This window comes from Theileria annulata, chromosome 1, assembly GCF_000003225.4.
Source record: "Theileria annulata chromosome 1, complete sequence, *** SEQUENCING IN PROGRESS ***".
NCBI lineage: Eukaryota > Apicomplexa > Aconoidasida > Piroplasmida > Theileriidae > Theileria > Theileria annulata.
In genome coordinates, this window is record NC_011129.2 from 493,593 (window position 1) to 520,162 (window position 26,570).

Here is a 26,570-nt window from a genome sequence, read left to right on the forward strand (position 1 = left end):
ACCCTTATAAGTTAACACACACTGTGAATATATAATATTATAAACGTTTAATATTGAGTAATATATCTAGCTCTTGCTGAGTACAAGGTCCTCCGTTTTCGGTTAAAAATCCTAACAAAAAACATTAAACAGTAAAATACCTTCAAATGATTCCTTACAGTTATTTGGAGTTGTTAAAACTTTTATCATTGATTCTATCTTATCTATTTCGTTCAATATACTCTCCATATAACCTAAACCAACATTATACTGGTGTTACTAAAAACAGAGTAAACCATGCCTTGAGGTAGAGTAACGAGCAATTCTTTAAGTTTGTCTGTGAGAAAACGCCTGAGTTCAAAAGTGTCCAGCAGGAGCTGCTGAGTTAGAACCTCAGTAACTGAATTGAGTGAGAAAATGAAGTCCTTAAAGTGGGCTAGGGCGTTTCTAGAAATTTTGTTCGTAATATGGTACAAGTAAACACTGGGAAGGTACTTAGTGGACACTTCCAAGCGCTTTATAATCAGGTTTTCGTTCTTAAGCAATAGATCAGAAGGGCCTGAAACGTCCAAATTTGCCTCCGTAGAATAGGGCAAAAATGTACACATAAAGTCCAACAACAGCTTAAACGAGTCAGATTTGACAGCGGATATTTTTTCTAAATCATTGTATATAAAAGAGTAAAAAACCTTTTTCATTTGTGAAGGTAATAAGGCCGGAATAAGTGTGTGAAATATTATCCCTAATTTCATCAGAGAGCTTGTCAATCATCTCTAGGCAGTAATCTGCAGTTGCGATGGTGTTTCCTGTAATTTTGGCCAGAAGTTCTAAGTCTGTAGTCCTCTTTACCAACGCAAATCGCCCACTCAAATGCTGCTGGTACTTTGCAATTATCTTCCTAAACACCAGAAACATCTCATAGAGTGCTTGCTCAGAACTGATGGTCATCGTTACTTGTAGTCGGGCATTTATCGATGAGAACAACTCACGTGCAGATACAAAAACAAACATGATCGAAGAATCTATAAATTAATATAAATCTATGAATATGTATTACCTGTATCGCTAATAATTCGAGACAATAAATCATCAAGTTGTGATTCTTCACTTGCAATCCAGGGACCTAGATAATTTTCAAAACAACTACTCAACATCCTGCCCAGCTCTGGCTGTTTTCCCACCTTTTCCTCTTCATTCACCTCACTTAAAACTTCTGGAAATTCAACGCTGTCAGCTGCTTTAACCTTATCCTTATTCTCACTAATTGCTTTGGAATAATTTTGTCTAAATTTGTTTTCGAGTTCATCTTCAAATTCTCTGCAACGAAGTAAACATGACACTAAACTATTTGCACTTAAACTCTGGTGCGATTCATTCAATACTTCCTACAACAAAATTAGCGATGAATGTAAACAAGAACCAAATACAATAATAAAATTCTCAAAATAACTAAAATTTACTATAAGCTGCGATTTGAGTGATTGTACAAATGCGATTGCTGACTTTTCATAAATATACCAGTTCATTGGTATTTGTAATCCAACCCCCTCCTAATTCCACATTAGATTACATAATTATGTGTATATAGTAGCTTACGTTATATTCATTCAAAGTTCTTCTAAACCATGAGAAACGGTGATTTAAATTGTCCACAGCTATAGAAAATTAAAAAATTGAAAACAAACTCTTGAGGTCAAAAGAATGATAAAAATTATTTTCATATAAATTCTTCAAGTGTTGTGAATATTTATTTGATATTGATTCTCTTATAGTTTCATCCAATAAATCAGCGCACAGACACAATTTATCCAATTGTAGCTGTTGTTCCACCAACTGTGCATCTAACATCTTAAGTCGAAGTTTATGTTCAAGATCCTCTACAATTTGTTCCCTCAGCTTATGCAGTAGAGAATCACACGATGACAATAATTTACAAACTGAAGGTGATTTCTTCAGTGGATTGAGTGAATTTCTTAGTTCCTTTAGAACCACAACATGTGCAGAAGCCTCGGCATAACTTCTTTCCTTGGCATGTTTGCTCAAGTCATCTAACATATGTGAGAACCTAAACAAATTTATTCAGTTTTATACATAATTAATATGTGTTATCAATTGCTAAAGTTATACATAAGAATTCTCTTTAAAGTGACTATCGTGTCACATATATTAATTTTAGCATTATGAAGAGCTCTGATATCAGATGATAGCAGCTTAAGTGAACTTTCTCCCTTCTTTGACTGGTCTTTAATTTCACTAATCTTAGCCTCAAGTTTATTTGTAACAAGTTGTAGGTTCTCAAATCTCTCATGGACTCGGTCACCAGCGACCGCTTTGTCCTCGAACAACCTAATTAGGGAAGCATCATGAGCCCTGATCTCATCATCCAACTGCGATATCAACGAGTCTATTGCGTAGAAGCTGTACTCGTCTGGAAAGTTTTCATTCAAAAAACCAACTGGGTTCTCCAACAGCTTATTCAAATCATACGATTTAGATTCCATCAAAAAATTTCACACATTATTTTATGTTACACAATTAATTTGTTAGGGTTGGATAAATTTTCTTAAAATTTTAAAAAATGAAAAATAATTAAAAATGTAATCTTAAAAATAATTTAAAAAAATAATATTTGTAGAATAAATTTATTGGTGGAATCCTAAATTATGGTGAAATTTATCTATAAAACATATTATTTATATCATTTTGAGTAAAATGGAAAATCTATAATGTATGTATATTTCTTGTATAATTAACATTTTAATATTAGTTTACATGTTTGGATGTTTTTCATTAGCATTGAGGCCAAACAAATCTAATTTTTTATCCTACAAACCTTTTACGCAATCCCTTCTATACATAAATAACAATATTTTGAGTAGCAATTTATTATCCAATAAATATTTTTTAAGAAGTTTCTCTAATTATAATAATTTGACTAAAATGTCGACCAACGGCCAAGTAAAAGGTGACTGGGTACGTAAACAGTTTATTGACTATTTTGTGTCAAAGAATCACGTTCACTGGCCAAGCTCATCAGTCTTACCGAATAATGATCCAACACTCCTGTTTGTAAACGCTGGAATGAACCAGTTTAAGGATATAATCATGGGCAAGAGTGATGAGAATTCAGAGTTTGGAAAACTTAAAATGGTGTGCAATTCACAGAAATGTATCAGAGCAGGAGGAAAACATAACGACTTGGACGATGTGGGCCAGGATTGCTATCACCAAACATACTTTGAGATGCTGGGGAACTGGAGTTTTGGTGCCTATTTTAAAGAGGAAGCAATTTCATACGCTTGGGACCTGTTAACTAATGTGTATAAACTGGACCCAAATAGGTTATACGTGACGTATTTCGGAGGTGATAAAAGTTGTGAGGTGGACAATGAGACTAGGGAAATTTGGCTTAAATTTATGCCAGCTAGTCGCATTTTACCATTTGGATCGAAAGATAATTTCTGGGAGATGGCAGATACTGGCCCTTGCGGACCATGCACAGAGATACATTATGACCATATAGGAGGGCGTGACGCTTCAACACTTGTTAATGCAGATGATCCAAACGTTGTAGAGATATGGAATATAGTGTTTATGCAGTATAATAGAGGTGAGAATGGTGTTCTGGAAAGGTTGCCCAAAGGATGTGTAGATACAGGAATGGGTTTGGAAAGGCTTTGTTCAGTCTTGAATAACACTAACTCAAATTATAATACCGATCTGCTGAATGATATTATACAGTATATAAGGGAATTGTTGCCTGGATTTGAGAGTTATAAGGGAGGAAATACACCTTTGGACGTGGCATACAGAGTAGTGAGTGACCATGTAAGATGCTTATCAGTGGCAATATCCGATAAAGTGTACCCAAGTAATGAGGGGAGAGGTTACGTGTTGCGTAGAATCTTGAGGAGAGCCGTTCGTTACTGCAGAGACTATTTTAATACAAAGGAACCATTTTTATATAAATTGGTCCCAAGTGTGACTAAATTACTGGGTAATGCATACCCCAACTTATTGACTGAGCAAGCTAACATTGAGAGTATAGTGTTGGATGAGGAGAAGCTGTTTCTTCAAACTTTGGACAAGGGGGTTGAAAAGTTTAAGAAGATGGTATCAAAGAGTGGAAACAAAGTTATTAACGGCCCAGATGCATTTTTGTTGTATCAATCATATGGATTTCCTTTGGACTTAACAATGTTAATGGCTAGGGAGTTGGGCATAACAGTGGATGTTGACGGATATTATAGTGAGTTGAAACTGCACCAACAGAAGTCAGAATCAAGAGTATACACTGATTTGAACAGTTTAGAAAGCAGATGTGACAAGTTGTTGAAGTCGCTCTCAGCTGATAGAATAAATACAATATTGAAAATGTGTAACAACGTGTACACTGACGATAAGTTAAAGTATGACTGGGATAGCAGTGACCCAGTGGCTAAAGTATATAAAGCCAAGTTAGTTTCTACAGTCACACTTGACAGTGTAATGAGTGAACTACAGTGCGATGATGATGATTTAGTGTGCTTAGTAATGGACAGAACGCCGTTTTATGCAGAAGGTGGAGGTCAAATCTATGATACTGGATATATCAACGATTTGGAAGTATTAAGGGTTTATAAAATGTCTGGTCTCGTCTTTCACTTTTGTCTATCAAAAAGTACCTTCTATTCAGTTATTTACCTTAATATTAGTTATAAATATTTTAAATTGGTGTAGAGAGTGGAGTGTTGAGATGTGGAGATGAATTTGAATTGAAGGTTGATTATGAGAGGAGGGTGAGGGTTGCCTCAAACCACACTTCAACTCACATCCTGAACTTTGTTCTTAGAGACATGTTAGACGAGAGTTCATATCAGAGGGGGTCTCAGCTAGACGAGGAGAAGCTCAAGTTCGATTACTGTTACAATCAGCAGTTGCCAGAGGATTTGATCAGAAGAATTGAGGATAGGATGATGGATTTCGTGCGTTCAGAAGCCCCTCTCAGGACTAGAGAAATTGAGTACAAAAATGCGCTTGAGATTCCAGGAATCAGAGCAAACTTTGACGAAAAATACCCTGAAGTAGTTCGAGTCGTTAATGTTCAATTGGGGTCAGAAGATTTTAGTGGAGAACACACATCAACAGAAGTATGCGGTGGGACACATTTGACCAATACGAAGACCATACAAGTATTATTATTTAGTTATTAAACATAAATTTTACACTATTTACACAATTTACAACTGAGTGTATATGATTTTGTTGTAGGATGTGGCGGTAGTTGGAGAAGAAGGAATATCAAAAGGAGTCAGAAGATTAACTTTAGTAACGAATGAGCAGTGCAGAAAGAGCAAAGCAGATTTGTTACATTATGAAAAGAGGTTGGAGGAGTTAGAGAAGAATTTGAAGCCAATCAACTTCACTAAAGATGATACTAGAGAAGCGTCATTAAACGCGGCAGAAAACATGACCAGACTAACAGCTCTGAGAGGAGAAGCAGAAGTACACAAAATGTTACCACTACTTGGGAAAAGGAATTTAATGAAGAAGTTTGAACAATTAATAGACCAACAGGTTATTTTATTTAATTCTAAATATGTTTTTTGGATTAGTTTTAAATTTTGTATAGGTATCTGCTGGTAAGGCGCATCAAAAAAGACTGGCTAACATAGCTAAAATGAAGGCAGTGGAAGTGGTTGAGAAATTACAATCACAGAAGTATGATGAAGTGGAGTTCACAGAGAAGACTTCAGAGCACCCTGCAGTACTTAGAGCATCGGTGGACGACCTAGAAGGCGACTTGAAGTCGTTGAATGTCTTTGTTCAGACCATTTCAAAGACGTTTCCACAGATCGCAGTCCTCGCATCAAGTGTAGGAATCAACGCAGTCTGCTGCAGAGTTAACAGCCCAAACGCCTCCTACAGCGCTCTAAAAGCAGCAAACCTTATCGCAACACAACTGAATCTTACTAATGGCACAGGTATTATAACCAACACATTATTTATAATATTATAGAATTAGCAAAGGGATCAGATACAAATGCAATGTGGAGTTTACAAATATAATAGTTAAAAAATTTTTTAATATGTTTATAATTTCTACACATATATGGTGTTATCGATGAGCAAATAGAATATATATTAATGCAAATATTAAATCCTTCTGCTTATCAGAATATAAATAAGAGTGAGGAGAATATATTTTATGCATTAAAAAAGAATTCAAGGTCATTGGTTCCAGTACCAAGTGATAACTCAAAAAAGCACAGATTCTGTGTAGGAACTTTTGAAAATTCAGACACAAACCAAGTAATTCAGTACAAATAAAGTTTATTTAGTTGGAAATAGTCAGTTTTGACGAGGAATCCTCTACAATTTCACAGGAAACAGTCGTAAACAACTTATTGCCAGTAAACCAAATTTCTGACTTTTACTCAACTGAAAATGAAACACACCTGTTAGTGTCATTTACGAATTTATCAGAGAAGGGTAAATTTAATAGAAGTGTATAGATTTTAGGCTCGTTTTTATCACTATTAACATACAAATCGGATAACTCAAATAGCCACAATTTCACCAGTATCGGAGATAAATTATTCAAAAAATTCAAACAGTAAGTTGATAATTTAAAATTATTTATTTATCAAGTGATTTCATTTAATAATGATAAATTGTGTAGATTATCTGTTGACCCGCATTCTACGTTAAATTCGACAAGGTTTTCAATCATTACCACGGATTCTCTACACATTTACTCTAATTATAAGGTAATTTAAATATCTGATTAATTTTGATGATCGTAGGAGGAACTAAAGTATTCGTGTGACAGAGAAGGTGGAAATCAATACTCTAATAATTATTTCGTTGGCAAGTTTGACCCACATAACAAGGATCTATTTACTGTTTCAATTGATAACTACTTCAATACAATTGATTTAAGACAAACTCAAGAAAAGTCTTCAGATAGTAATAAAGTGTGCAGTAGTACAAGTGTAGGATACCACAGCGGAATAATACTTGACATAAATTATAACCCAAATGTACCCAATGAGTTGGTAACAGTGGGTGAGGACACGATTTTATTAGTTTGGGACTTGAGGAATACATTGAAGCCTGTCAAGTCGTTCAGTACTGGACATGGTCATTGGGTAAAGAAGGTGCTTCACAACTCTTTCCACGATCATTTGTTACTTACGTCTGGCTCAAACGGTTCATATTTACACATGATTAACCGAGGAAAGTTGGATAATATTACAACTAAATCAACGTCATGCGTAAGTTACAGATATTTAAATTTACACAGATACATGCTTATTGTATATTGTTAATAATATATTTAATCACATGTTAGAAGGATATATGCTGGAGTCATGATGACGCATGGATATATTGTAGTTTATTAAATAATAATTTAAGAATCGATACAGTGCCAAGGGATATCAAACACTCACTCCTGTCCTAGTATTACACAACTGTTGAGTTGATCATGTATAAAAAGGTGTTCATAGTAATGTTAATAAAACTAATAAATAGAAAAAGTTTATGCTTCATTAGCAATAAGCTAACTACAAATTTCCGTTTTAATGGATTAAAAATACCAATTTCAACAACACGTAATTTACAGTTAAAATCGCAAGTTCCCGGTCAATTACCCCAAGTTACAACTCAAACTTTAGATAACCATGATATTTCACAGAATACATCAAACTTACCCGATATAACTAAGCAAATATGTGACAAATATGAGCAAATAAGGACAGATAAAGTGGAACTTTTGGAGGTTGATAATGGAGTTTTGAAGAAAAATTTATGCCTGAAAACATACTGTAATTTGGTCAAGTACGCAAAAGAGTTAAATACAGTTTTTGACAAATCAACATTCATTGGTTGCACACTACTGGAACAAGAGAAGAATAAAAACGATTCATTTGATTATAATGATGGTTCACAAATGGGTGTTGATAAGTGTATTTTGCATTTTAGAGGTTATGAACGCGGAGAACTGCTATGTCTTTGTTTTAGTCCAAAGTTTTTCCCTTTGATCCCTACACCTTCGGTGCCCTACAGAAGCTTTACAGAACGTCGTTTAGAGTATTTTGAGCATGTGTTATCAGGTTTAACAGGGCTTAGACTAAGTAAAATACGCACACCATATCATTTTAGGAATGTTATTTCCATGGATTTCGCTGATGCAGTTGACTCTGATAAGGTTATTTACAAGTTAATTGTGCTCTCGGACAGAACAAACAAGTTATTATTGGTTGATAGCTCTGACGAGACTGTTTTGGGTTCTTCGGAAACCCTAATTGATCCGAAGGATAATCCTGTTGGTGATAATGGTGAAGTGGGTAGGACCTTTAGTTTACCAGTAATAAATAAGAAGACGCCTAGAGTTGACGAGAGCTTTGAAGAGTTTAGGCTAAATTTTAAAAATCTGAACAACATGACAATTATCAAGGCCATGTTGAGTGTTTATGAAGGGATCGACTACACTTTCTTGACATCACTTTGTTCCAAGCTTTCAATTGATCCATCTACTTTGTTCTACAGAATCCCAGATTTAAACTTATTCCACTCTGAATTTATAAATAAAATACGTCAAACAATTGATAATAGTGGTATTTTTTCCTAAAATATACATTTTATATAATTGTTTTAGGCGGATACAATGATATGATTGGAATGATATACAATATATATGGAGGGACAAGTCCAGTTTATAGACTTAATAGATTATTGGAGAAGACAACGAAGTTGTCTGTGGAGTTTAAAGATAAGCTAGAAAAAATCGCAAAACAGTGTGCTGATGACGAAAATTACGAAAAACTTTCGATGGTTAACGAAAAAATTGAAAACATTACCGATTATCAGAATGCAATCAATGACATTAAACTCACTAACGATGTCAAGAAATTACCCGTATAACACATATATTTATTTAATTATATACACAACCTATATATATATTTTATAGAATTTGGAAGAATTTCACGACCAATTATTAATGATAAATGATCTAAAGTCTTACAAAATATTAAAAAAGAAGAAGAAAGTCGAGAAGGTGAAAGTGTTAAAGGTTACCAAGAAGACTAAAAAGGTTGGAAAAATATTACACGTCCCTGTGAATGACCGGGACGACTCTCCTATGATGATTGTTGGCAAAAACGCTAAACAGAATGAGGTGGTAACCCATGATATGAGGGAGAAGGGAGATCTTTGGCTCCACACTAAGGATTGTCCTGGATCTCACGTAATCCTTAGAAATTTTAGAAATGACGACCATTCTATTCAAATTGCAGCTGATGTTGCTTCCTTCTTCTCCAAGTACAAACAATTCGACAATGTGCAGGTGATTGTCGCAGAGATCGACAAGGTGAAAAAGGAGAAAAATTCTCAAATCGGTGCTGTAACTGTTCAGGAGTTTAAAACTATTGTTGGAAGCCCAAAACGTGGAGATCACTTTATTCAACAGCACAAACTTAAGTCGGCTTAGTTTTATACCCACATAATATTAAGTGTGCTCTTATATTTATTATTATATTAAAATACAAATATTTTTAAATAAGTTGTCAATAATGATCTCAGGTTGTGATTGGTAATTTTGCTGGCTCTCTTAGTCCAGTAACAAAATGCGTTCCACGGGGTCATTCCCTATTTGGGCCAATGAGCAGGATCATGACTTTTATATTCAATGATATAACCTTCACTGTAGAAGGCCAAAAATATCATAAATAGCGCTCCTATGTATTGTGGTATCAATACGTAGTCTCCTCCACCATTAGCACCTACAAGACCTGGAAAACCTATAGCAAGTAAACACTCATGACACATATAAAATACAATGGATAGGAAAGTGGACATCTTCGGTTGATTAATGATAGAACGGGATAAATTGGATTCTCTATAATGTAAAGAGTAAATAAAGATGGCAGCTAGTGAAATTTTAATAACCATCAGAAGATCAAAGGCATGCCAGAAGAAAGCATCAAAACTAGCAGAAGCACGATTAGCACCACTTTCATCAGTAGTATTGCCTGTATTCTTCCACTTCCAAGCAGAACCTTCCTGTGTTGTTTCATCATATCCCCATTTGCACATTGGAGATTGGTAATGACTCCAAATAGATGTTTTGCTTGCAGTTCTCCTTAGGGTAGCTACAATTACCGGAGGAAATATGGTGGCTATTAGGAGTACCATTTCAATCTTATCGATAAGATAGAATGGTACAATCATACCAGGTGCTATTCCTGGATAAATAGCATAAACCAGACCCATACCAACAACTATCATTAGAAAAGGTGAGATCTGTTCTGGTCTAAATTTAGCAATGAATCCAAATGAATAGATGTGCTTCAGATCAGTATCTGCAGGACTAGCAGGATTACTTAGTTGACCAGCAAAGTATCCATATCCTATGCTCCATACCATGGCTGCCACAAATGAGATTATTATTGCCACCACTATGTCAATCTCTACAAGTAGGAAGTCACTATTATACTTCCTTCTGTTACCAAACGTGAGAGTTGCCAAATAGTGTATAAGTGATGTGAGAGCTGGAAATGAGTTTTCACCAACAATATAGACAGGTAGATAATGAAAGTCTACAGAATACAACAGAGTCATGTTGATACCAAATACAACACCAGATATTGCAATAACGAAGTAGAACGTAGTTAGATGTCCTTGATCACCACCCATCAAGTAAACAACCAATAATAGTACATATGTTAAGAAGTTTAACCACTGAGTGACAATAGATGGACATATGATATATCTGAACTTAGATAGTCTATCATCATTGTTGCCTAGGAATTTGCTTTCGGTGTTGCTGTAAATTATTGTTTTGTAACCGACATCCAAGATGTTACCCAGTGCCATGCTTGGTAGACACCAGAGTTCCAAAGCACTAGCCATTCTTCTAACAAACACACTGAATAGGTTTTCAGGTAATCTAAACCTAATAAGAGAATATGGTGCAGAACTATATGATAGTCTAATGTTAAGCATCATAGAGAGACCAGCAAGGATGTAGGCTGCGATAAGTAGGCCGCAGTTGCCAAAATTTTCTTTACCAGCCTGCTGACCCTCACATACTTTGCAATCCTGCATCTAATCCTGGAGTTGGTGATTGTTGCTATTATATGACTAGATATCCTAGGTTATGTGTCTTTACATTAGTATATTACAGAAATATTACTTAAAATAACAGTATCCATCAGAACAAAAAATAAACATTATCATATCATATTTATTTTTATATAATTGCATATATAATACATTAGTGTATATTATTTCTGAAGTTGTACCACTCAGTTTTAAGATCGTCAACAGTATTAGCGTTCGGAAGCCCCCTAAATAAAGTCCTATCAGTAACATCAGGTTCATCTATGATATCATAGTTTGAGGGGAACTTAGTAACGTTAAATTGAGGAGAGTTGTTTGGTGTTTTTAAATCCTTAAAATCATCCAAATCGAGAAAGGGAACACTTTCAGTTTTCTTAAGCGTTTGTTTAGAAATTTTCATTATCTCATCCTCGTCACACTCAGTGAATTTTATATCAAAAGATTCATTATAAGGAGTCAATTCCAGATTGTTATCATATGAATCTGATTGGACTGGATCAAATGAATAATCGTGTTGCACATCATTGATTTCCTTAATTTTAACAAAATTTTTAGTAAAAAGTTTATTGATGTTGAGACCCATAGATTGAATTTTAGTGAATATATGTGAAAGATCGTCAATATTAAAATCAGAAGTATCAATTTTCTTGCAAAATCTTTTAATGATGTTTAAATTTCCAGGGAAATGGTTTAAAACTAATGATAGAAGCGAAGGTATAACAGTAGAAGGAATTTCCTCAATCCTATTGTACAAGATATCTAAAACTTTTTTACACAAATTCTTAACACATTCTTCGTCAATAGACTGAATGCTACTTAATGATATAGTGACCAATAAATTAGTTTCCAAGGAATCAGCATTCAGATATATTCTGTTACATAGATCAACTTTAGTTTCAGGATTAATATTCAACTGTTTATTACATATATAAACTGTGCACAAAAGTTCATTATGCAATTGATCCAATGGAATTGAAGAAATTTTATCGATAATTTTAGTACGATCACAGGTGGATTTACAACAGTTTAAGATAAATTGTGAGACTAATTTTGGGTCTAATTCCATAACTTGGTCCATATCAACTAATTCTAAGAATTTTGAAGCTAAAGAATCATCCTTTAGAACCCTAACACTAGTGTTAAAACCAACCAAAACAGATGGTTGATGTGACTCATTACATACTCTAAGCAATTCCATAACAACATCACTAACATTACTATAGTTACACATCGATGTGGAAAGTAATGTTAAGGTAGTTGTGTCAATTTCCTTTATACCAAAATCTTTATTCTTCAACTTTATGAGTAGGAAAATTAGAGTTTGTGACCGTTCCCAAAACCTTTTTTCATTGATTTTTAGCCTTGAAAGGGCACAGGTTACCGTTGAGAGCTCTTTTGGAAACCTGTTCAACTCCTCGATTAAATCCTCACCAATGTACTTGTTTTGCATTAAAAGTTCCAGATCCTCAATTTTTTCCATCAAAAGACTCGAAATCTCCAGTGATAACTCACGCATAAAGTGCCTAGACCAGTCAGTGTTAATCTTGGAAAAAGACTTTGAAAATGCTGCGAACTCATCAATTTCACAAAACGGCAACTTTGGAATTATTTCATCACTTAACCTATGGAGTAGTTTGTTAACTTTTAAACTGATTGATTTCAAGTCCAGTTCATCAGTTCCAGAATCTACGTTGCTATCACATTCATTTAAAAATGATTCATAAATATTAATAATTGACAACGAAATCATTCCCAAATCTTTTGGAACAGCATTAACAAACAGGTTAGGCAAAATTGGAGATGCGTCAATTATTAATTTCATACACTTTTTGATTAATTGTTCCCTTTGTACAAATTCATCTATACCAGTATTAGTTTCATCATTAGATTCTTTAGATTCTATATTCTGTTGGTTAGATTCTATGAATGAAATGGTATTATTGTAGATGAATTTGGACGTAGAATGGAATATTAGAGCAAGGCTTTTGATTTTAAGTTTCTTGATATTGTCAATTGCACATTGAACGTATCTACTCAGAATTGAGTAGTCAGCATATCCATAGTTAACGATCCAGAAACAGAGCATTGAAAGCTCTCGAGGTCCCGCAGATTCAGGTGTAAATAAATTAGCTTTAAGGAGCTTACTGGGTGTTGTTCTCTTGGGATCATAGAGAGAAGGCTTATTTAACTCTACACTAACCTTCTTGCGATGTTTTGTACGATAAAATCTTTTAGATAAATCTATCCATTTTAGATTATTTTTAAAATTATTATTCAACAGTAATAGTAATTTATCCATATAATTAATGAAATATAAATAAATGAAGAAATTCAAACTAAAATGAGGCAGATTCCACAAATAAATAAATATAATATTAATGTAACAGACTATTATTTATTATAAAAGATTTAAAAATAATGTTGTTTTATATATTGTCTAAATTAATAAAATGTGTAACTGATTAATGGTTTTATAAAATTGATTTTCAAAATCTCTCCATATTTTATCCTCAAACATTTAATTTTTAATTAAAATGTTATTCTGAATCCAAATTTATTTTATTACTCTAACTTTTAGTCCTTTGCACTCATATGCCTTAATCGTTTCCATTTCATTTTCTCACCTTATATCCTTTTTTAATACAATATTACAGTGTATTACTGTATAACAACAGTTTAATAATATTGTCTATTTTATTAAGGGATTGTACCGCCGTTCTTTAGTAAATTTGTGAAGAATAATATGGAGACCAACTTGAGTAGACTGGAATGTAAATTGAAGGAGATAATTTTGGATTCCCGGGAGGGACATTCTACTAATTACTCGAAGTCCGTTCGTGAAGACCATTTACATGGCTGCGCTTATGGCAAAAACGCTTTTACATTGGATGATCCAGCCACAGGAACTACTATTTTTATGCCCTGGAAATTACACCGACCTCTTGAGCTGTTATTTTTCAAACATTCTAATAATTCAACCATGTCACACGCTTCGTTCAAATCATTTGTTAGTTTAAACTCTAATTACATTTAGTTTTACCCTAAATTTCATTTGTTTAATTTTTTCTTAGGTCGATGAGTTTGAGTTATTTCCAAAGTTTCAAAACGCCAGAAAAAAGGAAGATATTTTAGACTACATTCTCCTGAAATGTAACAAGAACAATGACTTTCTACGTACGTTTAAAAATTTGGACATCTATTTATTAGAGTTTGAGGAGTTCTTACTGGCCTTGTTTCTGCTTGCAAAGTACCGTGCCTCAGTTTTACACACCAATGAACAATTTTCCTTCAATGATCTTCTTAATTCTCTTTTAAGCTCAAACTTAGATTTAAATCTTGACGCTCTCAAACAAGATGCAGGGAACCAAACTGACGATGTAGTGAATCGGCAGGATGCGGGGGTAAATGCGACTAGATCCGTGTCCCAAAACTTGGACGGGGTTATATACCACGAAAACGGCCTTATTGTGGACACAAACATCGGTAAAGTTTTTGAAAGTCCCAGGAAACTTGAGACTAAGGAGTTTAGTGATACAGTTAAAGAGTTGAATAATAGCAAGAATGACGTTGATGAACCCCGTTCACGAGTGAACCACAGTGGTACTGTTGACACGGATTTAGTTAGACGTTTGTTAGAGGTTTTGAGGGACCAAAACCTGCTTCATGATTCAAGGAATATGCAGGAACGCCTAGAACGGGAAATTAAGTTGAGAGACGACCTGGAATCAAGGTATATTGATCGACTCAACAAGGTTGAGTCTGAAAAGGACGAATTGAATAAGGAATACGTCTCATATAAGATAAACTTTAGTAAGCTTAGGGTTGATTTTGATAATCTCGAACGTGAGTATGGCCAGTACAGGACTGAAAAGGAGTCTGATTTATCAAAGTTGAACAGTTTAAACCGTCAATTGACTACCGATTTAGCTGAAGCCAATAAGATGCTTGAGAGGCAAAAGCACTTGAGGGATAGGAGTCAGAAGACCCAGAAATTATTAATGCTAGAGACTGAATTTGAGGTTAAGCTATTCTCAATCTTCTGTGTATATAAGGAAGAGTTTCCTGTTGACGGCGAGTTTGTACTCTCAGAGGAACAGCTCGTTTGTTTTTGCCTCGATTTCGGCCTTGGTGAGTCATCTCCCCCTGCGAATCCTGATGATCTACCTAAGGCCAAACAGGCCTATAATCAAGGTATTATCTTATATTTTTTAATAATATTTCATTAGTTTTGGAATTTTGTCATGATGGCAAGTTAACTTACAACTTATTTAAGGAATTTTTAATGTGTTTTGGACAACTACTCAAACCTAAATTATTACCTGAAGAAGCCTTCAGATCCATCGTATTGTACGTTCAACACTAATTATTTATTTATATTTACACTAAATAACTTTTAGCAATTTGATATTTTCTGGTACAAACAACTATTATGAAGATGACGAATATCATCCCGTGTTTATCACTGATGATAATGACCCGTGGGCACTTGACCCCAATGATCAACAGGTTAGGGCTAATAAACCTAATGCTTCAAATGATATAAATATTGAGGGGAGAGTTTGGTTTAAAAACCGTCAGGAACAATTAAAATCACAACTCGGTAACGATCGCTTAACTCCAAGATTTGAATAATCTTTACTATTTATATCCATATTATATATCATTTGGGTAGTTACATTGAATTTGAGAGTTATTAGAGAGGTTCGCCATTAGCGATACATCTGAAGACGTCGGCGGTTACTTTGATCAATGAGGGCAACATCCTGAAGAAAAATTTTGGCAGTATAAAAGTACCCGTAGAAAGGGGTTAGTGTGGCCAATCCAAAAGAGCCGTTTTTTGAAGTTAGAAAAATTGATAAAAGAAACAAGAGAAATCCGAACAATAAATATTGAGACTAATAATTTCATTACACAACATAAATAATATTTTAAATAGCTAGAACAAAGTATTATAACATAAAAACTGTACTCTGAGATATACTGAAAAAAAGCAACCAACGGAAGCTACTATCATGACAGGGTCTCCCAATTGACTTTTAATTGGCTTTGTTTTAGTTCTATGAACTATTTTAGAAGTACTCTTAGTCTCTAAAATTAAAATTATAATGAATCAAGTATCATACCTTCCATAGTTTATACTCTAAAATTATCAAAAATAAATAATTTAAAATAAAAATTAAATTAAATTAAATTATTATTAATTTTCTTCATCGTATTCCTCATCATTGTCCTCAACACCATTTTCATCCTCATTATCTCGTCCACCCTCTTCATTTTCCATTTCATCACTCTGTTCATCATTTTCATTATAATTTTCAGAATTCTCTGTATTTTCGGACTTATTACCAAATAGGATGGCAGACTTGAGTCTGTTGTTAAGCCTATCCAACTTAACTTCCATCACGTGAATCTCCTGTTTTAACAATTTAATGTTATGTTCTATATGCAATCGTCTTGTTTTTTTAGCATAATCATTTTTTCCAACAGTTCCAAGTCCCTTTTGCTTTTCCGTTACCTCTTCAAGTTCTTTTCGAACCTAATAAATCAATGATCCGTTATAATAATACCTTTTGAAGTTCTTGTTCAGTTTCTTTAATTTCTTCACCTATCTCCTTAACTGTTGTACCAGAAATTGCTAAAATAAATGATTAATTCCTTTACGAAATATGATAATTAAATTCATTACAAGCCATCTTAGCCATCCTTGTATTGTGAATATTAGTGAAGGCATCAAAGTTTTTTTGGCCCAAACATTTTAAAGTTACAGCATACTCCCATTTCTCCCTATAAATGTCAGTTACAAAGTTCTTACCTTGAGGATGAATCTTCAGGCAAAAGAACTATTATAGGAGGAGAGTAATTAGTCTCAAACATTGTTACATTGGCTAAAATAAGTTAATTATTTGACAACAAACCTTCATTTTCAACTGGAATTGTTGAGGAAAAGGAGTTTAAACTCTAAAGATTCAAATTAGAAGCCAATCTCACCTTTTTGTCGTTGTTTTTGTCCAAAAAATTAAAATTCTGATCCAGTTCGTGTTTGAAATCCTTACTCCTCTTTAAACTATCAATCAATATCCTCTGATCATCCTCCTGAAAAGTTTATTTTTTCTAAAAACAAACCAATTTTGCGATATCAGGACTACAATGTGTGATCACATTTAGTAAATAAATCAGAACAAATTTGTTTATAAAAAATCGGAATATTAACATTTTCTATTATACATATTTATTTATCAAAGTTATAATTTACACATTTGAGTATTAATGGAAAAATATTACAAAACATCGAATTTATAGGGTGTTGTGTAAATTATTAATTAATATTAATAAATATGCTTTCCTGCCATTTAAATAAATTTTATAAACAATCAACTGCTTTGTAATGAATAATACGCCCATAAATGACGATAATAACCTGATAATTTCACCACGCCAAAGGAAGAATCCAATTTTGAGGTAAATTCATAAATAAACCTATATACATTAATGTATAGGTTTATAAAAAATGTTCCATACATTGAAGGGGACATCGCCCCGGATTTTATCATTTCCAGCGATATTTACGTGCTTTTTCTATCGCTCAAGTACCACAGAGTTAACATTAACTACATAAAAAATAGACTCGAATCGTTGTCGCAATATAAAATCAAAAACTTGTTTATTATTTGTCAAATCGATGTTTCCGATTATAATCAACTATTAAGTAAGTTTTTGGATTTACAATGGACCATAGTAAATTTGTTAACCATAACGTTCGGATATGGATGTAAAATACTGTTGAGCTGGAACGCTCGAGAGAGCGCCGCAATAGTCGAAATATTGAATCTAAACCGCTACAGAGGAATAGAGTCAATAAGTAAAAAGACATATATGTCACACAGAGAGTCAGTAACCAACTTATTACTTAATATAAGAAGCTTAAATAATAATGACGTAAATTTTATATGCGAAAAGTATAAAACCCTCAAGGAAATTATGCATTTTGATCCAAAAACCGTAATGGATATTAAAGGTAATTATATATTAACATAGTAATAATATAACGGTACAAATATAATTTAGGACTTGGCCAGAAGAAAGTTGAAGCTCTATCAGCTGCTTTCACCAACAATTTTTACTAGAGTATAATATACACAGTTAAATAATACACACTTAGTTGGGTACATATTACATATTTAATTACATAACATTAATCATTGGTAGTTCTTTCGACAGATGTATGATGTTGTTAATGGCATTTTCCAAGTTATTCTGGAATCACTTGTTCAGCTTTTAGTAGAAACTGACTAAAAAACAGATTAATAGTTATTTAACTTACAAGTTGAGCCACCTCCAGGGTCCTTCCTAACGACAACTGGGATGTATTCGTCTTCCTTATCTAAAGAAAATTTAGCTTAGAACAATAGGATTTAATAGGTTATTTGGTGTATATTTACCTCCTGGGGGTGAAACAGCCGCTCTTCCAACTTCTGGTTGCTTCTTTACCTGAACTTTAACTTCTTGTGTAACAGTCGACACACCTATGAATTTTTTTTAACTTATATTTTATTTTTATAAATGATTTGTGAAGTTTTTAAATAAACAATATATATCTATTCAAGCTAATAAACTATTTTAGCTAATAATTGTATATTCCATTATTTACCTTCAACTTTTGGTTCACCAACTGGGCATTGAACTGAGTTGGTTTCACCTGATATTGTTTGATCTAAAAATCATTTTATTCATTTTTAACATACCAGTATTATCCATCATTGTTTTTGAAATAATATAATTTATAATATTAATTGTGAATCCAATAAGAGACGGATTCGTCCTCCTGATCTCAAAATTGATGAAAATTCTGAATTTTCATGGAAAATGATCTGAGAAGCAAAGCGACAGCAATTTTTAATAATTTAAATAGATTCTTAAATTCACTTAACTATAAAGAACCAAATAATGTCGGATCCGAATCGTCTTCAAAGGACAATTTTCCCGACTCCAAGTTCAGCGTATCCGACCCGAATAACCTCAAAAATATTGAAAAATACCTAAGCGAAAATTCAGATGGATTTTCAAGCAAATTTAACTTACTTTGTAGCTTTAATACCATATATTCTGACATTTTATTGGAGGACGATCCTATCGGAATTCCCCTCAAGCCTATATATTACACGAACTTGAGTAGATTAGGCACTGAAGACCAAGTACTTCCATCTGCCAATTTAGATTCCCATGCCCAAGATGACCCTAATGCTGACTTCGAACTGATAAGTAACTTGAGCAGTGAAGCTGGTGGCGATTCTGATGAAGACTCTTTCGTTTGTTCAGTGGATTCGAACTTTGTTAATTACACTTATTGGTCTGTTGAAACTGGCGAGAATGTAAGCTCGACCTCTAAACCTACTTATTTCAACGCTAAAAACTGCAAGATTTCCCTTCTTCAGGAGGCTGAAGCCTTTGTCGCTGAGGCCCTTTGGGGTTCCGACAATAATCTATTCAAGATCACTCCCAGGCACTTGTTGCTGCAATCTGCTCAAATTGCAAACAGAGCCTTCTTTGACCCTGATTATCGCAAATACTTACAACTCAATTATGTATAATTTTTTATTTATACTGTTATTTATGTGTGCACTGTATGATTTCATCAACTCATGTTTGGGTCCAAATATTATCTTAATTATAAATATCGGTATCTAATATGGATATAATAACTAAATAATAAAAAATGTAAGTCAATTCATTCTAGTTTAAGGGTGGTATTTCTTTTCTAATTAATATTTGTTGCATTTAAAAGATCTTTTGTGGCAGTGGAACAGCTTAAATATTAATTATAAAGCAAAATGTTTAAAATTTTATAGTTTAATTGTAAATAGTTAAATAAATGTATTGATTTGTGTTGAAATATGACATAAATTGAGGTTTGGTAAATGTATAGATACGAAATATTTACATGAATATTCATTAATTTCTCATCAACTCGATTCAAGAATGCAGTGATCTGAATGATTTAAAAAGTATTTAGTAGGTTAGGGACAAAATTTCTAACTTATTCTAGAGAAATAAAAATGAATGTGATTTGAAAGAATAAGTTATCGAGAAGAAATCATTCAATGGGGAAAGAAGTGCTGTTTTTTTCCTTATTCCTGTTAATAAACTCAAATGTAGCTATTATTGGTATTGAATATTTGACAAAAATTTTAAAATGTAGTTTCAAGATTTGATAAATGAATCATCAAATCTGATGAAAAAAAGGGTGCCAGATGCTGGAGATTTTTTGGAGTCTTATTTTCTAGGCTTATCATGCCTTGTTTGTTCCGAACAGTTTTACATTCTCATATCGCAGACCAAGGCCTCGCCAAATTTTCAATGGTACCTATTGTTATCCACATCATTTGTTACTTTGACATTGGTCCTAATATTATATAACAAAACTTACCATGACTTCATCAACCTAGTTCATTATTATTATTTATATTTACCGGCCTTGTTGATTTGTTTTGTTTGGCTCAAAGTAACATCTGTTCTGATCACAACGTGTACCACTATTGGAATAGGATTTTTAACAACCTTTCTGATCATTGAAGCATGTGTTCACTACTCTTCTAATGCTAAGTTTCTACTTGCATTCGTCGCTGGTTTATTATCAGCAAGGATATTGCCTAGTTTCTGTTGGATTTTGATTGCGAAATATGATTATGAGTCACAATCTAGGTCAGTATCGTTAATATTGAGTATCGCAAGATTCTCTTTCTGTTTAATATCACTATGTATAAAGTTTATGAAGGGCGGGCTTTCATTTGATCAAGTTAAATCCATAGAATTTAAAAGTGATCAATTTTCTTTTGATTTATGTACCAAAGTATTCACTCAATTGTATGAATTTTATTCTAGAAGAATCACCAACGATTTGTTCAATGAAAATGGAAATAATAAAATCTATTTGACTATACTTAACTATTTAATGCATTTTTCCCCTATTTTTTGTTTCTTTTTCTCTATTATATTCTTTTTACCCTTATCTCCGGTTATGGATGCCCATTTGAACAGGAATTCAAACTTCATATACGCTCCTCATGTAATTAGATCATTATCCAGGCTTGAAATTGCCTGTCATTTACTTGGGTTCTACATTGGTATCCTTTTTCCAGCTTCATATAGTGAAAATTTAGCCTTTTGTTTTATTAATATATTTAATATTAGTATTCGTTTCATTATTGAGGGTTGTTTTTCCTTCTTTCTAAAAAATTTTCCTAACATTGGTATTTACTTGATGGTAATTATATATTCGACTTTAAATGGATATGTTTGCTCTTACAATTTATTTGTTATCATTAGAAATACTTTTCACAATTGTAAGAACAAAGAATACAATGAATTTGTTTGTTGTGGAGACGAGTTTCTTACTCAATGCTATTGTAGGTATCCAGCAATACTTAATGAGAGGAATGAGTACTATTGTTCGCGAACTGATTTATGTACTTCAAAATTGAAAGTGAATCTTGTGAAGAAAGGTTCTATTAATATTACAGTCAATTTAACATTTAGTATTGTCTCCTTTAATTTAAATAGATTTTCATGTTCTAAATCGTTCACTGAACACAATAGTTTGGAATATTCTCTTTCTGGATCGAATGCGATTCTTTTGGTACAAAAAGGTGAAAAAACAGAAATTAATGAAATATGTTCTCAGGTAAAGTGTGATGGGAAGTGTTGTCAGAACCCTTGCAAGACAGAAAAGTGTGGTTGTTTGAGATTATGTGGAATATATGAAATTGAAACTGTTACAACAAGCACGTGTGATGATTGCCAATTAACTGTAAGAATTGAGGGCAAAAATTGTAATCAATGTTCAGACTGCGCCGGTTCCGGAAGTACCGGGACTTGTTCATGTAGTGTTACAGGTTCTAATTGCTGTTGTATATGTGTCAAATGTTGCAGATGTAACAGTTGTAACCCCCCCTGTAATGGTTGTACTAAATTGTGTTGTTGTGAAAATTGTAAAAAATTGGTTAAAAGTAATCGTACAAGAGTATTCCTATTTTTCAAAACCTTTAATCAGAAATGTTTTATAAGAGAGATAAGCCCAGTTAATACTCCAAATTTTGAGAGAAACCGAAAGCAATTAACAGAATTTTATATAGATAGCATCTTTATATTAGATTGTTGTCATTCCGACATCCAAGTCGACTTACATTGTCGATTTTGTGAAGATCTTTTAAGAATAACTCCTGTCCAATATCCCAGAAAATGGGATAATCCAAAAGTCATTAAGCTTTGCAAAAATATTAAACAATGTTGTGAAAAGAAACCAGAAGGTCAATGTTGCTGTACAAATGTTCTTCTTCAAAGGGTAATAGTTGGATATTCTAGCAAAACGGAAAAGTCTGAATATGAAAAATGTAAGTGCCCAGCTAGTTTGGCCAGTTGTAGTTGTTGTCTAACAGGTAAGTGTTGTTGTTGTATTTGTGCCGAATTGAAAATAACACCAGAGAACTCATTTGATACGACGATGAAACCGGTGAAGATCAAACTGATTTCGATTTTCTGGATATTATTTTTCTTAATATTAATTTTCACCTACCTTATAATGTCATCTGTTAAAGTCAAAGAATTAAAGTACTATGATTTTAATCCTGTAACATCATATGAGACAATAAAAGAGAAAATTAAGAGGAATAAGCTGAATTCAGCAGATGGAGTAAAACATAGGATAGATGGGTTTTTAATGAATTCAGGTTTGGAGAGTAAAGAATACGATAGCCAATTAGAACATATGATAAAACTATTTGAATGTACCTTTGATCCAATTAATTTTACATTCCTTAGAAATCACCTGGAGGAAGTGTCATTTAAGCTTCTGAACGATCCAGTATTTATTCTTAAGACAAAAATTGAGATGATTAAATGGAGTTGTTGCCTAGGATTAATTTACACATATGTCATGGAGATGTTCATTAGAATCCAAATTTTTTTTGTAAATTGGGAGTATGTATGGGAAAAGGAGTACAAATACTATAGAATGAAAATGTCAAATAGAATTAATCAGATTACATATGAGTCTAAGTTTGGAGTAGCGGGTTTGAGTGAATATGGCATTGGACTTAAAGCATACATGTCAATTGCCAAGTCAAGAAAAGATACATGGTCAAGTGCTCTTTACAATTTAGAAAACTATTTGGATCTGTACGAAGGAGAAATTGAATTTAAAGAAAAACAATTTCCAGAGTCATTAGATGAAAGACTACAGCATTATATTGACATGTGGAACAATAGAATAGGTCACCTTGAGGAGTGGATTGATACAGAAATTATATTCTTCGACTGGACAATATTCTTAGAGGATTTTCCAAGCATAAAAACCTGGGTAAACATGTTTGGAAAGTATGTTCAGGGAGCTTTCGATGAAGTTGTGTTTGACGAAAAGAAGTTTAACAAGGGAACCAAAATATTTTTAATTGATAAAATCAAATAATAAATTTTAAAATTATACACACAGGGATTTAAAATAATTTAATATAAAAATATTTATTGATACACATTTTTAATTTATATTCCCCATTCATTGCTTCATAATTGATTAATCTATTATAATTCCATAAGTTATTTACATTTATTATACATACTAATATATCTTCTAACATGGTTTCTTATTTCCCATCAACAAAATCTTCAGAAGAGGTGAAAACCCTCTATTTCACTGGAAGTTACTCAAAAGATCTTGCTGAATCCATAACTTCCAAACTTGTGGTGAAATTGACTGATTTTAAACTTTCAAGATTCGCTGATGGTGAAATAAGCTTGGACATGGGTGATGATTTGTTTAACTCAAACGTTGTGATTCTTCACTCTACACAGCCACCTGCAAACGATTCACTCATGGAGCTTCTGCTTATGGTTTCAACGGCCAAAAGGGCAGGTGCAAGCACAATCACTGCCGTTGTGCCATATTTATGTTATTCAAGGCAGACTGATAAACATACCAAAGGCTCTCCAATTTCATCAGTAATCACTATTTATTCATATTTAATTAAATACCATCATATTTCTAAATTTCTTTACAATTTCTAGGCTGATGTTGCCCTTCTTCTACAAGCAGTTGGACTTCAGAGGTTAATCACGCTGGATATTCACTCGGTTGTCTGCTCAGGCTTCTATAATCATACGTTATTTGAATCGCATTTAGTACACTCAGTAGCTGTAAAATACTTTTTGGCTTTAAACCTACACAACGTAGTAGTGGTGGCTCCTGATGCTGGAGCTCAAAAAAGGGCTCTCAATTTCACACAAGAATACAATGCTATTCTGAAGGATAAACCTGAATTGTTGGCAACAACAGCCCTAGTTTATAAAACCCGATCAGAAGCAAACAAAGTGGATTCTGTGTATATAAGTGGATCGGTAGAAGGGATGAACGTTATATTAGTTGATGACATGATTGATACAGCAGGAACAATAGTCAAAGCAGCTGAGTTATTGAAGGAGCGGGGAGCACTGAAGGTGTATGCTTTTGTTACACATGGTCTCTTTTCAGGGCCTGCTATTGAAAGAATTAACAATTCACATTTTGAGAAGGTTGTTGTCACTAACTCGATACAGCAGCCTGAAGCTGTAACTAACTCTTCTAAGGTCGTAGTACTTGACACTTCAGAATTCTTGGCAAATTTGCTAAAGAATCAGCCATAAACAAAATTTTAAAATGAATGTTTATGAATTTATATGAGATTAAGTGTTATAAATTTATATCAGATCAAATGTTCATGATTGTTGAGCTTTAGGGTCGTGGCTAATATAGTAAACTGAAACTTATTGTTAAAAAAAATTAAAAATAGTCAAAAGTTGATATATAATTTAAAAATACCGTTATTGCCCCTGATAAACGCGTCCCCGTAAGATTTTACCAAAACTCCGTCGAGATATTCACAAGTGTTCTCCATTGCTAGGTTCATTCTCTCATCTAGACTAGCCAGAGTTCCTAAGAGAAATTTAGATGTAAATAAAGTTGGATTCCTAAATAATAATTACCCGTAAAATCAGATCCATTGTTCAGCTTGACAAGGACAGGTTTACGGGTAATACTACTAATATATGCACTCGGTGAACTATTTTCCATGAATCATAGAAATAAAATGTAAATTTACAGTAAAAATTAGTGTGCTGGGGATCACATCATACGACAACAACTGTTCCTCCTTCTGGCATCCCTAAAATTGTTTTATAATCAAAAATAAAATTAAAATAAATAATAATATTTATTTTAATAAATATCTGTGTAGAGATTAATAACCTCATGAGTTTTGCCGTGCTCTGGGTCATATCGTGGCTTTTTGCGATAAGTTCGTCTAAATTTCCCTGACGATTAATTAGACCATCAAGTGTATCCATCACAATCATTTTCGTCTAAAACCATAATTTTTAAGAAGGTAAATGTGTGAACTCTACCTCGTCGAGTTTTGTTTGAGCGTCCAGAAGTACGTCCCTTTTCCCCTTGTACTTTAACATGAGTGATCTCAATTCAGGATGCCTTAGAGCATCTCCTACGTTATCTCTAACAACGTTTCCAGCAGGCTAAATTAATAAATGATTCCATTACATTTGTGATCTTATTAGTTAATGTTACCTTATAAATTTGAATAGCTTCGTGTAAAAATTGTAAAGCTTGGTATTTTGTACATTCATTATTAACTGCGGCAATGAAAACAAGTTGGTTTGGAGGTGGACAATTGGTCGCCTTTACGTAAAAGGTTCCCATATTATTTTCCATAACAACACCTTTGGACTGATCTGGGAATGCCTCCTGGGCACAAGTTCTAAATTAAATTAATTTCCAAACAATAAATATAGTTACAATACTAATTATTTAATAGTTTTAATCTGGTTATGTATGAATAAAATGAGATTATGAGGAAAATATAATAATGAACAGAAATAAAGTTTATGTGTAAATGGCAATTACCTTGAAACTAGGTCTGTAACTTCTCTGGAGATTTTAGAAATGTACATTGGGAGTGGCGAGAAGTCATATTCTGCTGAAAGTCTGCAAGCTTCTTTAGATGCAAAATGTCTCATGACAACTATGGCATAAATGTGGCATCCTGGCTGATTCTGAGAAGGTTTGGGCTGTTCTGAAGTGGGTTTCTTTGCGGATAAATTATCCACAAAACTATTAAACCAAGTGGCCATTTATATCTTAAAATAGCAAACAAATAGATGTGTCAAAGGGCGACAGATTTTATAATAAAAATACACTAAAATACAGGGAAATTAAAGATATAATTTAAAAAACATGAAAACATAAGTTAATAAAATAAAAAAGTGAGATTCACATCATTTTAGATATTAAGGCATAGGGTCCTCATTCGTACACCCCTATACCAATGATTAAAAAATATAAAATTTAAATAACCAATCATAAAACATTAAAAAATTTATTTTTACACCAATAATACATAAAATTGGCAAAATGTGTTAAAATCAGCTCTTTTTTGACTCTTCCTTTG

The 26,570-nt window shown here is 33.1% G+C and overlaps 14 protein-coding genes across 14 annotated transcripts, besides 25 other annotated features; 8 read left to right on the top strand and 6 right to left on the bottom strand.

Annotated features, from left to right (window-relative positions):
- Positions 1-37: 37 nt before the first annotated feature.
- On the bottom strand, positions 38-2,480 carry TA16785 (uncharacterized protein; the record flags this gene model as incomplete). Its single annotated transcript, XM_948679.1, has 9 exons — positions 38-111; positions 141-233; positions 260-637; positions 669-1,001; positions 1,037-1,364; positions 1,407-1,529; positions 1,576-1,634; positions 1,665-2,044; positions 2,107-2,480. 9 exons carry the CDS (start codon positions 2,478-2,480, stop codon positions 38-40), a joined length of 2,142 nt encoding a protein of 713 aa, XP_953772.1.
- A 229-nt stretch (positions 2,481-2,709) lies between these two features.
- Positions 2,710-2,775: a sequence feature (Signal peptide predicted for TA16780 by SignalP 2.0 HMM (Signal peptide probability 0.620, signal anchor probability 0.295) with cleavage site probability 0.492 between residues 22 and 23).
- Positions 2,710-5,977, top strand: TA16780 (alanyl-tRNA synthetase, putative; the record flags this gene model as incomplete). Its single annotated transcript, XM_948680.1, has 4 exons — positions 2,710-4,639; positions 4,699-5,150; positions 5,230-5,535; positions 5,591-5,977. 4 exons carry the CDS (start codon positions 2,710-2,712, stop codon positions 5,975-5,977), a joined length of 3,075 nt encoding a protein of 1,024 aa, XP_953773.1.
- Positions 2,713-2,781: a sequence feature (1 probable transmembrane helix predicted for TA16780 by TMHMM2.0 at aa 2-24).
- A 128-nt stretch (positions 5,978-6,105) lies between the features above and the next one.
- On the top strand, positions 6,106-7,423 carry TA16775 (uncharacterized protein; the record flags this gene model as incomplete). The annotated part of the gene is made up of 6 exons (XM_948681.1): positions 6,106-6,270; positions 6,300-6,450; positions 6,481-6,574; positions 6,641-6,728; positions 6,765-7,235; positions 7,313-7,423. The coding sequence occupies 6 exons, from the start codon at positions 6,106-6,108 to the stop codon at positions 7,421-7,423; spliced, it is 1,080 nt and encodes a 359-aa protein (XP_953774.1).
- A 24-nt stretch (positions 7,424-7,447) lies between these two features.
- On the top strand, positions 7,448-9,454 carry TA16770 (uncharacterized protein; the record flags this gene model as incomplete). The annotated part of the gene is made up of 3 exons (XM_948682.1): positions 7,448-8,579; positions 8,621-8,880; positions 8,936-9,454. 3 exons carry the CDS (start codon positions 7,448-7,450, stop codon positions 9,452-9,454), a joined length of 1,911 nt encoding a protein of 636 aa, XP_953775.1.
- Positions 9,455-9,612: 158 nt separating this feature from the next.
- TA16765 (Tpr-related protein family member, putative) lies at positions 9,613-10,971 on the bottom strand (the record flags this gene model as incomplete). The annotated part of the gene is made up of 1 exon (XM_948683.1): positions 9,613-10,971. One exon carries the CDS (start codon positions 10,969-10,971, stop codon positions 9,613-9,615), a length of 1,359 nt encoding a protein of 452 aa, XP_953776.1.
- Positions 9,652-9,720: a sequence feature (9 probable transmembrane helices predicted for TA16765 by TMHMM2.0 at aa 85-107, 114-136, 140-162, 183-205, 235-257, 270-292, 343-365, 386-408 and 418-440).
- Positions 9,748-9,816: a sequence feature (9 probable transmembrane helices predicted for TA16765 by TMHMM2.0 at aa 85-107, 114-136, 140-162, 183-205, 235-257, 270-292, 343-365, 386-408 and 418-440).
- Positions 9,877-9,945: a sequence feature (9 probable transmembrane helices predicted for TA16765 by TMHMM2.0 at aa 85-107, 114-136, 140-162, 183-205, 235-257, 270-292, 343-365, 386-408 and 418-440).
- Positions 10,096-10,164: a sequence feature (9 probable transmembrane helices predicted for TA16765 by TMHMM2.0 at aa 85-107, 114-136, 140-162, 183-205, 235-257, 270-292, 343-365, 386-408 and 418-440).
- Positions 10,201-10,269: a sequence feature (9 probable transmembrane helices predicted for TA16765 by TMHMM2.0 at aa 85-107, 114-136, 140-162, 183-205, 235-257, 270-292, 343-365, 386-408 and 418-440).
- Positions 10,357-10,425: a sequence feature (9 probable transmembrane helices predicted for TA16765 by TMHMM2.0 at aa 85-107, 114-136, 140-162, 183-205, 235-257, 270-292, 343-365, 386-408 and 418-440).
- Positions 10,486-10,554: a sequence feature (9 probable transmembrane helices predicted for TA16765 by TMHMM2.0 at aa 85-107, 114-136, 140-162, 183-205, 235-257, 270-292, 343-365, 386-408 and 418-440).
- Positions 10,564-10,632: a sequence feature (9 probable transmembrane helices predicted for TA16765 by TMHMM2.0 at aa 85-107, 114-136, 140-162, 183-205, 235-257, 270-292, 343-365, 386-408 and 418-440).
- Positions 10,651-10,719: a sequence feature (9 probable transmembrane helices predicted for TA16765 by TMHMM2.0 at aa 85-107, 114-136, 140-162, 183-205, 235-257, 270-292, 343-365, 386-408 and 418-440).
- A 268-nt stretch (positions 10,972-11,239) lies between the features above and the next one.
- On the bottom strand, positions 11,240-13,384 carry TA16760 (uncharacterized protein; the record flags this gene model as incomplete). Its single annotated transcript, XM_948684.1, has 1 exon — positions 11,240-13,384. One exon carries the CDS (start codon positions 13,382-13,384, stop codon positions 11,240-11,242), a length of 2,145 nt encoding a protein of 714 aa, XP_953777.1.
- A 444-nt stretch (positions 13,385-13,828) lies between these two features.
- Positions 13,829-15,717, top strand: TA16755 (uncharacterized protein; the record flags this gene model as incomplete). Its single annotated transcript, XM_948685.1, has 4 exons — positions 13,829-14,092; positions 14,157-15,276; positions 15,312-15,432; positions 15,483-15,717. The coding sequence occupies 4 exons, from the start codon at positions 13,829-13,831 to the stop codon at positions 15,715-15,717; spliced, it is 1,740 nt and encodes a 579-aa protein (XP_953778.1).
- A 565-nt stretch (positions 15,718-16,282) lies between these two features.
- TA16750 (uncharacterized protein) lies at positions 16,283-17,298 on the bottom strand (the record flags this gene model as incomplete). Its single annotated transcript, XM_948686.1, has 7 exons — positions 16,283-16,621; positions 16,653-16,720; positions 16,772-16,869; positions 16,898-16,970; positions 17,001-17,043; positions 17,074-17,178; positions 17,209-17,298. The coding sequence occupies 7 exons, from the start codon at positions 17,296-17,298 to the stop codon at positions 16,283-16,285; spliced, it is 816 nt and encodes a 271-aa protein (XP_953779.1).
- Positions 17,230-17,298: a sequence feature (Signal peptide predicted for TA16750 by SignalP 2.0 HMM (Signal peptide probability 0.739, signal anchor probability 0.018) with cleavage site probability 0.560 between residues 23 and 24).
- A 172-nt stretch (positions 17,299-17,470) lies between these two features.
- On the top strand, positions 17,471-18,209 carry TA16745 (DNA repair protein (RAD10); the record flags this gene model as incomplete). The annotated part of the gene is made up of 3 exons (XM_948687.1): positions 17,471-17,544; positions 17,583-18,100; positions 18,151-18,209. The coding sequence occupies 3 exons, from the start codon at positions 17,471-17,473 to the stop codon at positions 18,207-18,209; spliced, it is 651 nt and encodes a 216-aa protein (XP_953780.1).
- Positions 18,210-18,941: 732 nt separating this feature from the next.
- TA16740 (uncharacterized protein) lies at positions 18,942-19,673 on the top strand (the record flags this gene model as incomplete). Its single annotated transcript, XM_948688.1, has 1 exon — positions 18,942-19,673. The coding sequence occupies one exon, from the start codon at positions 18,942-18,944 to the stop codon at positions 19,671-19,673; it is 732 nt and encodes a 243-aa protein (XP_953781.1).
- A 641-nt stretch (positions 19,674-20,314) lies between these two features.
- Positions 20,315-20,425: a sequence feature (Signal anchor predicted for TA16735 by SignalP 2.0 HMM (Signal peptide probability 0.004, signal anchor probability 0.936) with cleavage site probability 0.001 between residues 37 and 38).
- Positions 20,315-23,545, top strand: TA16735 (uncharacterized protein; the record flags this gene model as incomplete). Its single annotated transcript, XM_948689.1, has 1 exon — positions 20,315-23,545. The coding sequence occupies one exon, from the start codon at positions 20,315-20,317 to the stop codon at positions 23,543-23,545; it is 3,231 nt and encodes a 1,076-aa protein (XP_953782.1).
- Positions 20,348-20,407: a sequence feature (11 probable transmembrane helices predicted for TA16735 by TMHMM2.0 at aa 12-31, 41-61, 68-90, 94-113, 126-148, 158-180, 237-259, 279-301, 308-325, 340-362 and 764-786).
- Positions 20,435-20,497: a sequence feature (11 probable transmembrane helices predicted for TA16735 by TMHMM2.0 at aa 12-31, 41-61, 68-90, 94-113, 126-148, 158-180, 237-259, 279-301, 308-325, 340-362 and 764-786).
- Positions 20,516-20,584: a sequence feature (11 probable transmembrane helices predicted for TA16735 by TMHMM2.0 at aa 12-31, 41-61, 68-90, 94-113, 126-148, 158-180, 237-259, 279-301, 308-325, 340-362 and 764-786).
- Positions 20,594-20,653: a sequence feature (11 probable transmembrane helices predicted for TA16735 by TMHMM2.0 at aa 12-31, 41-61, 68-90, 94-113, 126-148, 158-180, 237-259, 279-301, 308-325, 340-362 and 764-786).
- Positions 20,690-20,758: a sequence feature (11 probable transmembrane helices predicted for TA16735 by TMHMM2.0 at aa 12-31, 41-61, 68-90, 94-113, 126-148, 158-180, 237-259, 279-301, 308-325, 340-362 and 764-786).
- Positions 20,786-20,854: a sequence feature (11 probable transmembrane helices predicted for TA16735 by TMHMM2.0 at aa 12-31, 41-61, 68-90, 94-113, 126-148, 158-180, 237-259, 279-301, 308-325, 340-362 and 764-786).
- Positions 21,023-21,091: a sequence feature (11 probable transmembrane helices predicted for TA16735 by TMHMM2.0 at aa 12-31, 41-61, 68-90, 94-113, 126-148, 158-180, 237-259, 279-301, 308-325, 340-362 and 764-786).
- Positions 21,149-21,217: a sequence feature (11 probable transmembrane helices predicted for TA16735 by TMHMM2.0 at aa 12-31, 41-61, 68-90, 94-113, 126-148, 158-180, 237-259, 279-301, 308-325, 340-362 and 764-786).
- Positions 21,236-21,289: a sequence feature (11 probable transmembrane helices predicted for TA16735 by TMHMM2.0 at aa 12-31, 41-61, 68-90, 94-113, 126-148, 158-180, 237-259, 279-301, 308-325, 340-362 and 764-786).
- Positions 21,332-21,400: a sequence feature (11 probable transmembrane helices predicted for TA16735 by TMHMM2.0 at aa 12-31, 41-61, 68-90, 94-113, 126-148, 158-180, 237-259, 279-301, 308-325, 340-362 and 764-786).
- Positions 22,604-22,672: a sequence feature (11 probable transmembrane helices predicted for TA16735 by TMHMM2.0 at aa 12-31, 41-61, 68-90, 94-113, 126-148, 158-180, 237-259, 279-301, 308-325, 340-362 and 764-786).
- Positions 23,546-23,712: 167 nt separating the features above from the next.
- Positions 23,713-24,756, top strand: TA16730 (phosphoribosyl pyrophosphate synthetase, putative; the record flags this gene model as incomplete). The annotated part of the gene is made up of 2 exons (XM_948690.1): positions 23,713-24,075; positions 24,142-24,756. 2 exons carry the CDS (start codon positions 23,713-23,715, stop codon positions 24,754-24,756), a joined length of 978 nt encoding a protein of 325 aa, XP_953783.1.
- A 146-nt stretch (positions 24,757-24,902) lies between these two features.
- Positions 24,903-25,183, bottom strand: TA16725 (U6 snRNA-associated Sm-lke protein, putative; the record flags this gene model as incomplete). The annotated part of the gene is made up of 2 exons (XM_948691.1): positions 24,903-25,045; positions 25,096-25,183. The coding sequence occupies 2 exons, from the start codon at positions 25,181-25,183 to the stop codon at positions 24,903-24,905; spliced, it is 231 nt and encodes a 76-aa protein (XP_953784.1).
- Positions 25,184-25,239: 56 nt separating this feature from the next.
- On the bottom strand, positions 25,240-26,253 carry TA16720 (uncharacterized protein; the record flags this gene model as incomplete). The annotated part of the gene is made up of 4 exons (XM_948692.1): positions 25,240-25,470; positions 25,513-25,638; positions 25,691-25,880; positions 26,027-26,253. The coding sequence occupies 4 exons, from the start codon at positions 26,251-26,253 to the stop codon at positions 25,240-25,242; spliced, it is 774 nt and encodes a 257-aa protein (XP_953785.1).
- Positions 25,297-25,365: a sequence feature (1 probable transmembrane helix predicted for TA16720 by TMHMM2.0 at aa 217-239).
- Positions 26,254-26,570: the final 317 nt, after the last annotated feature.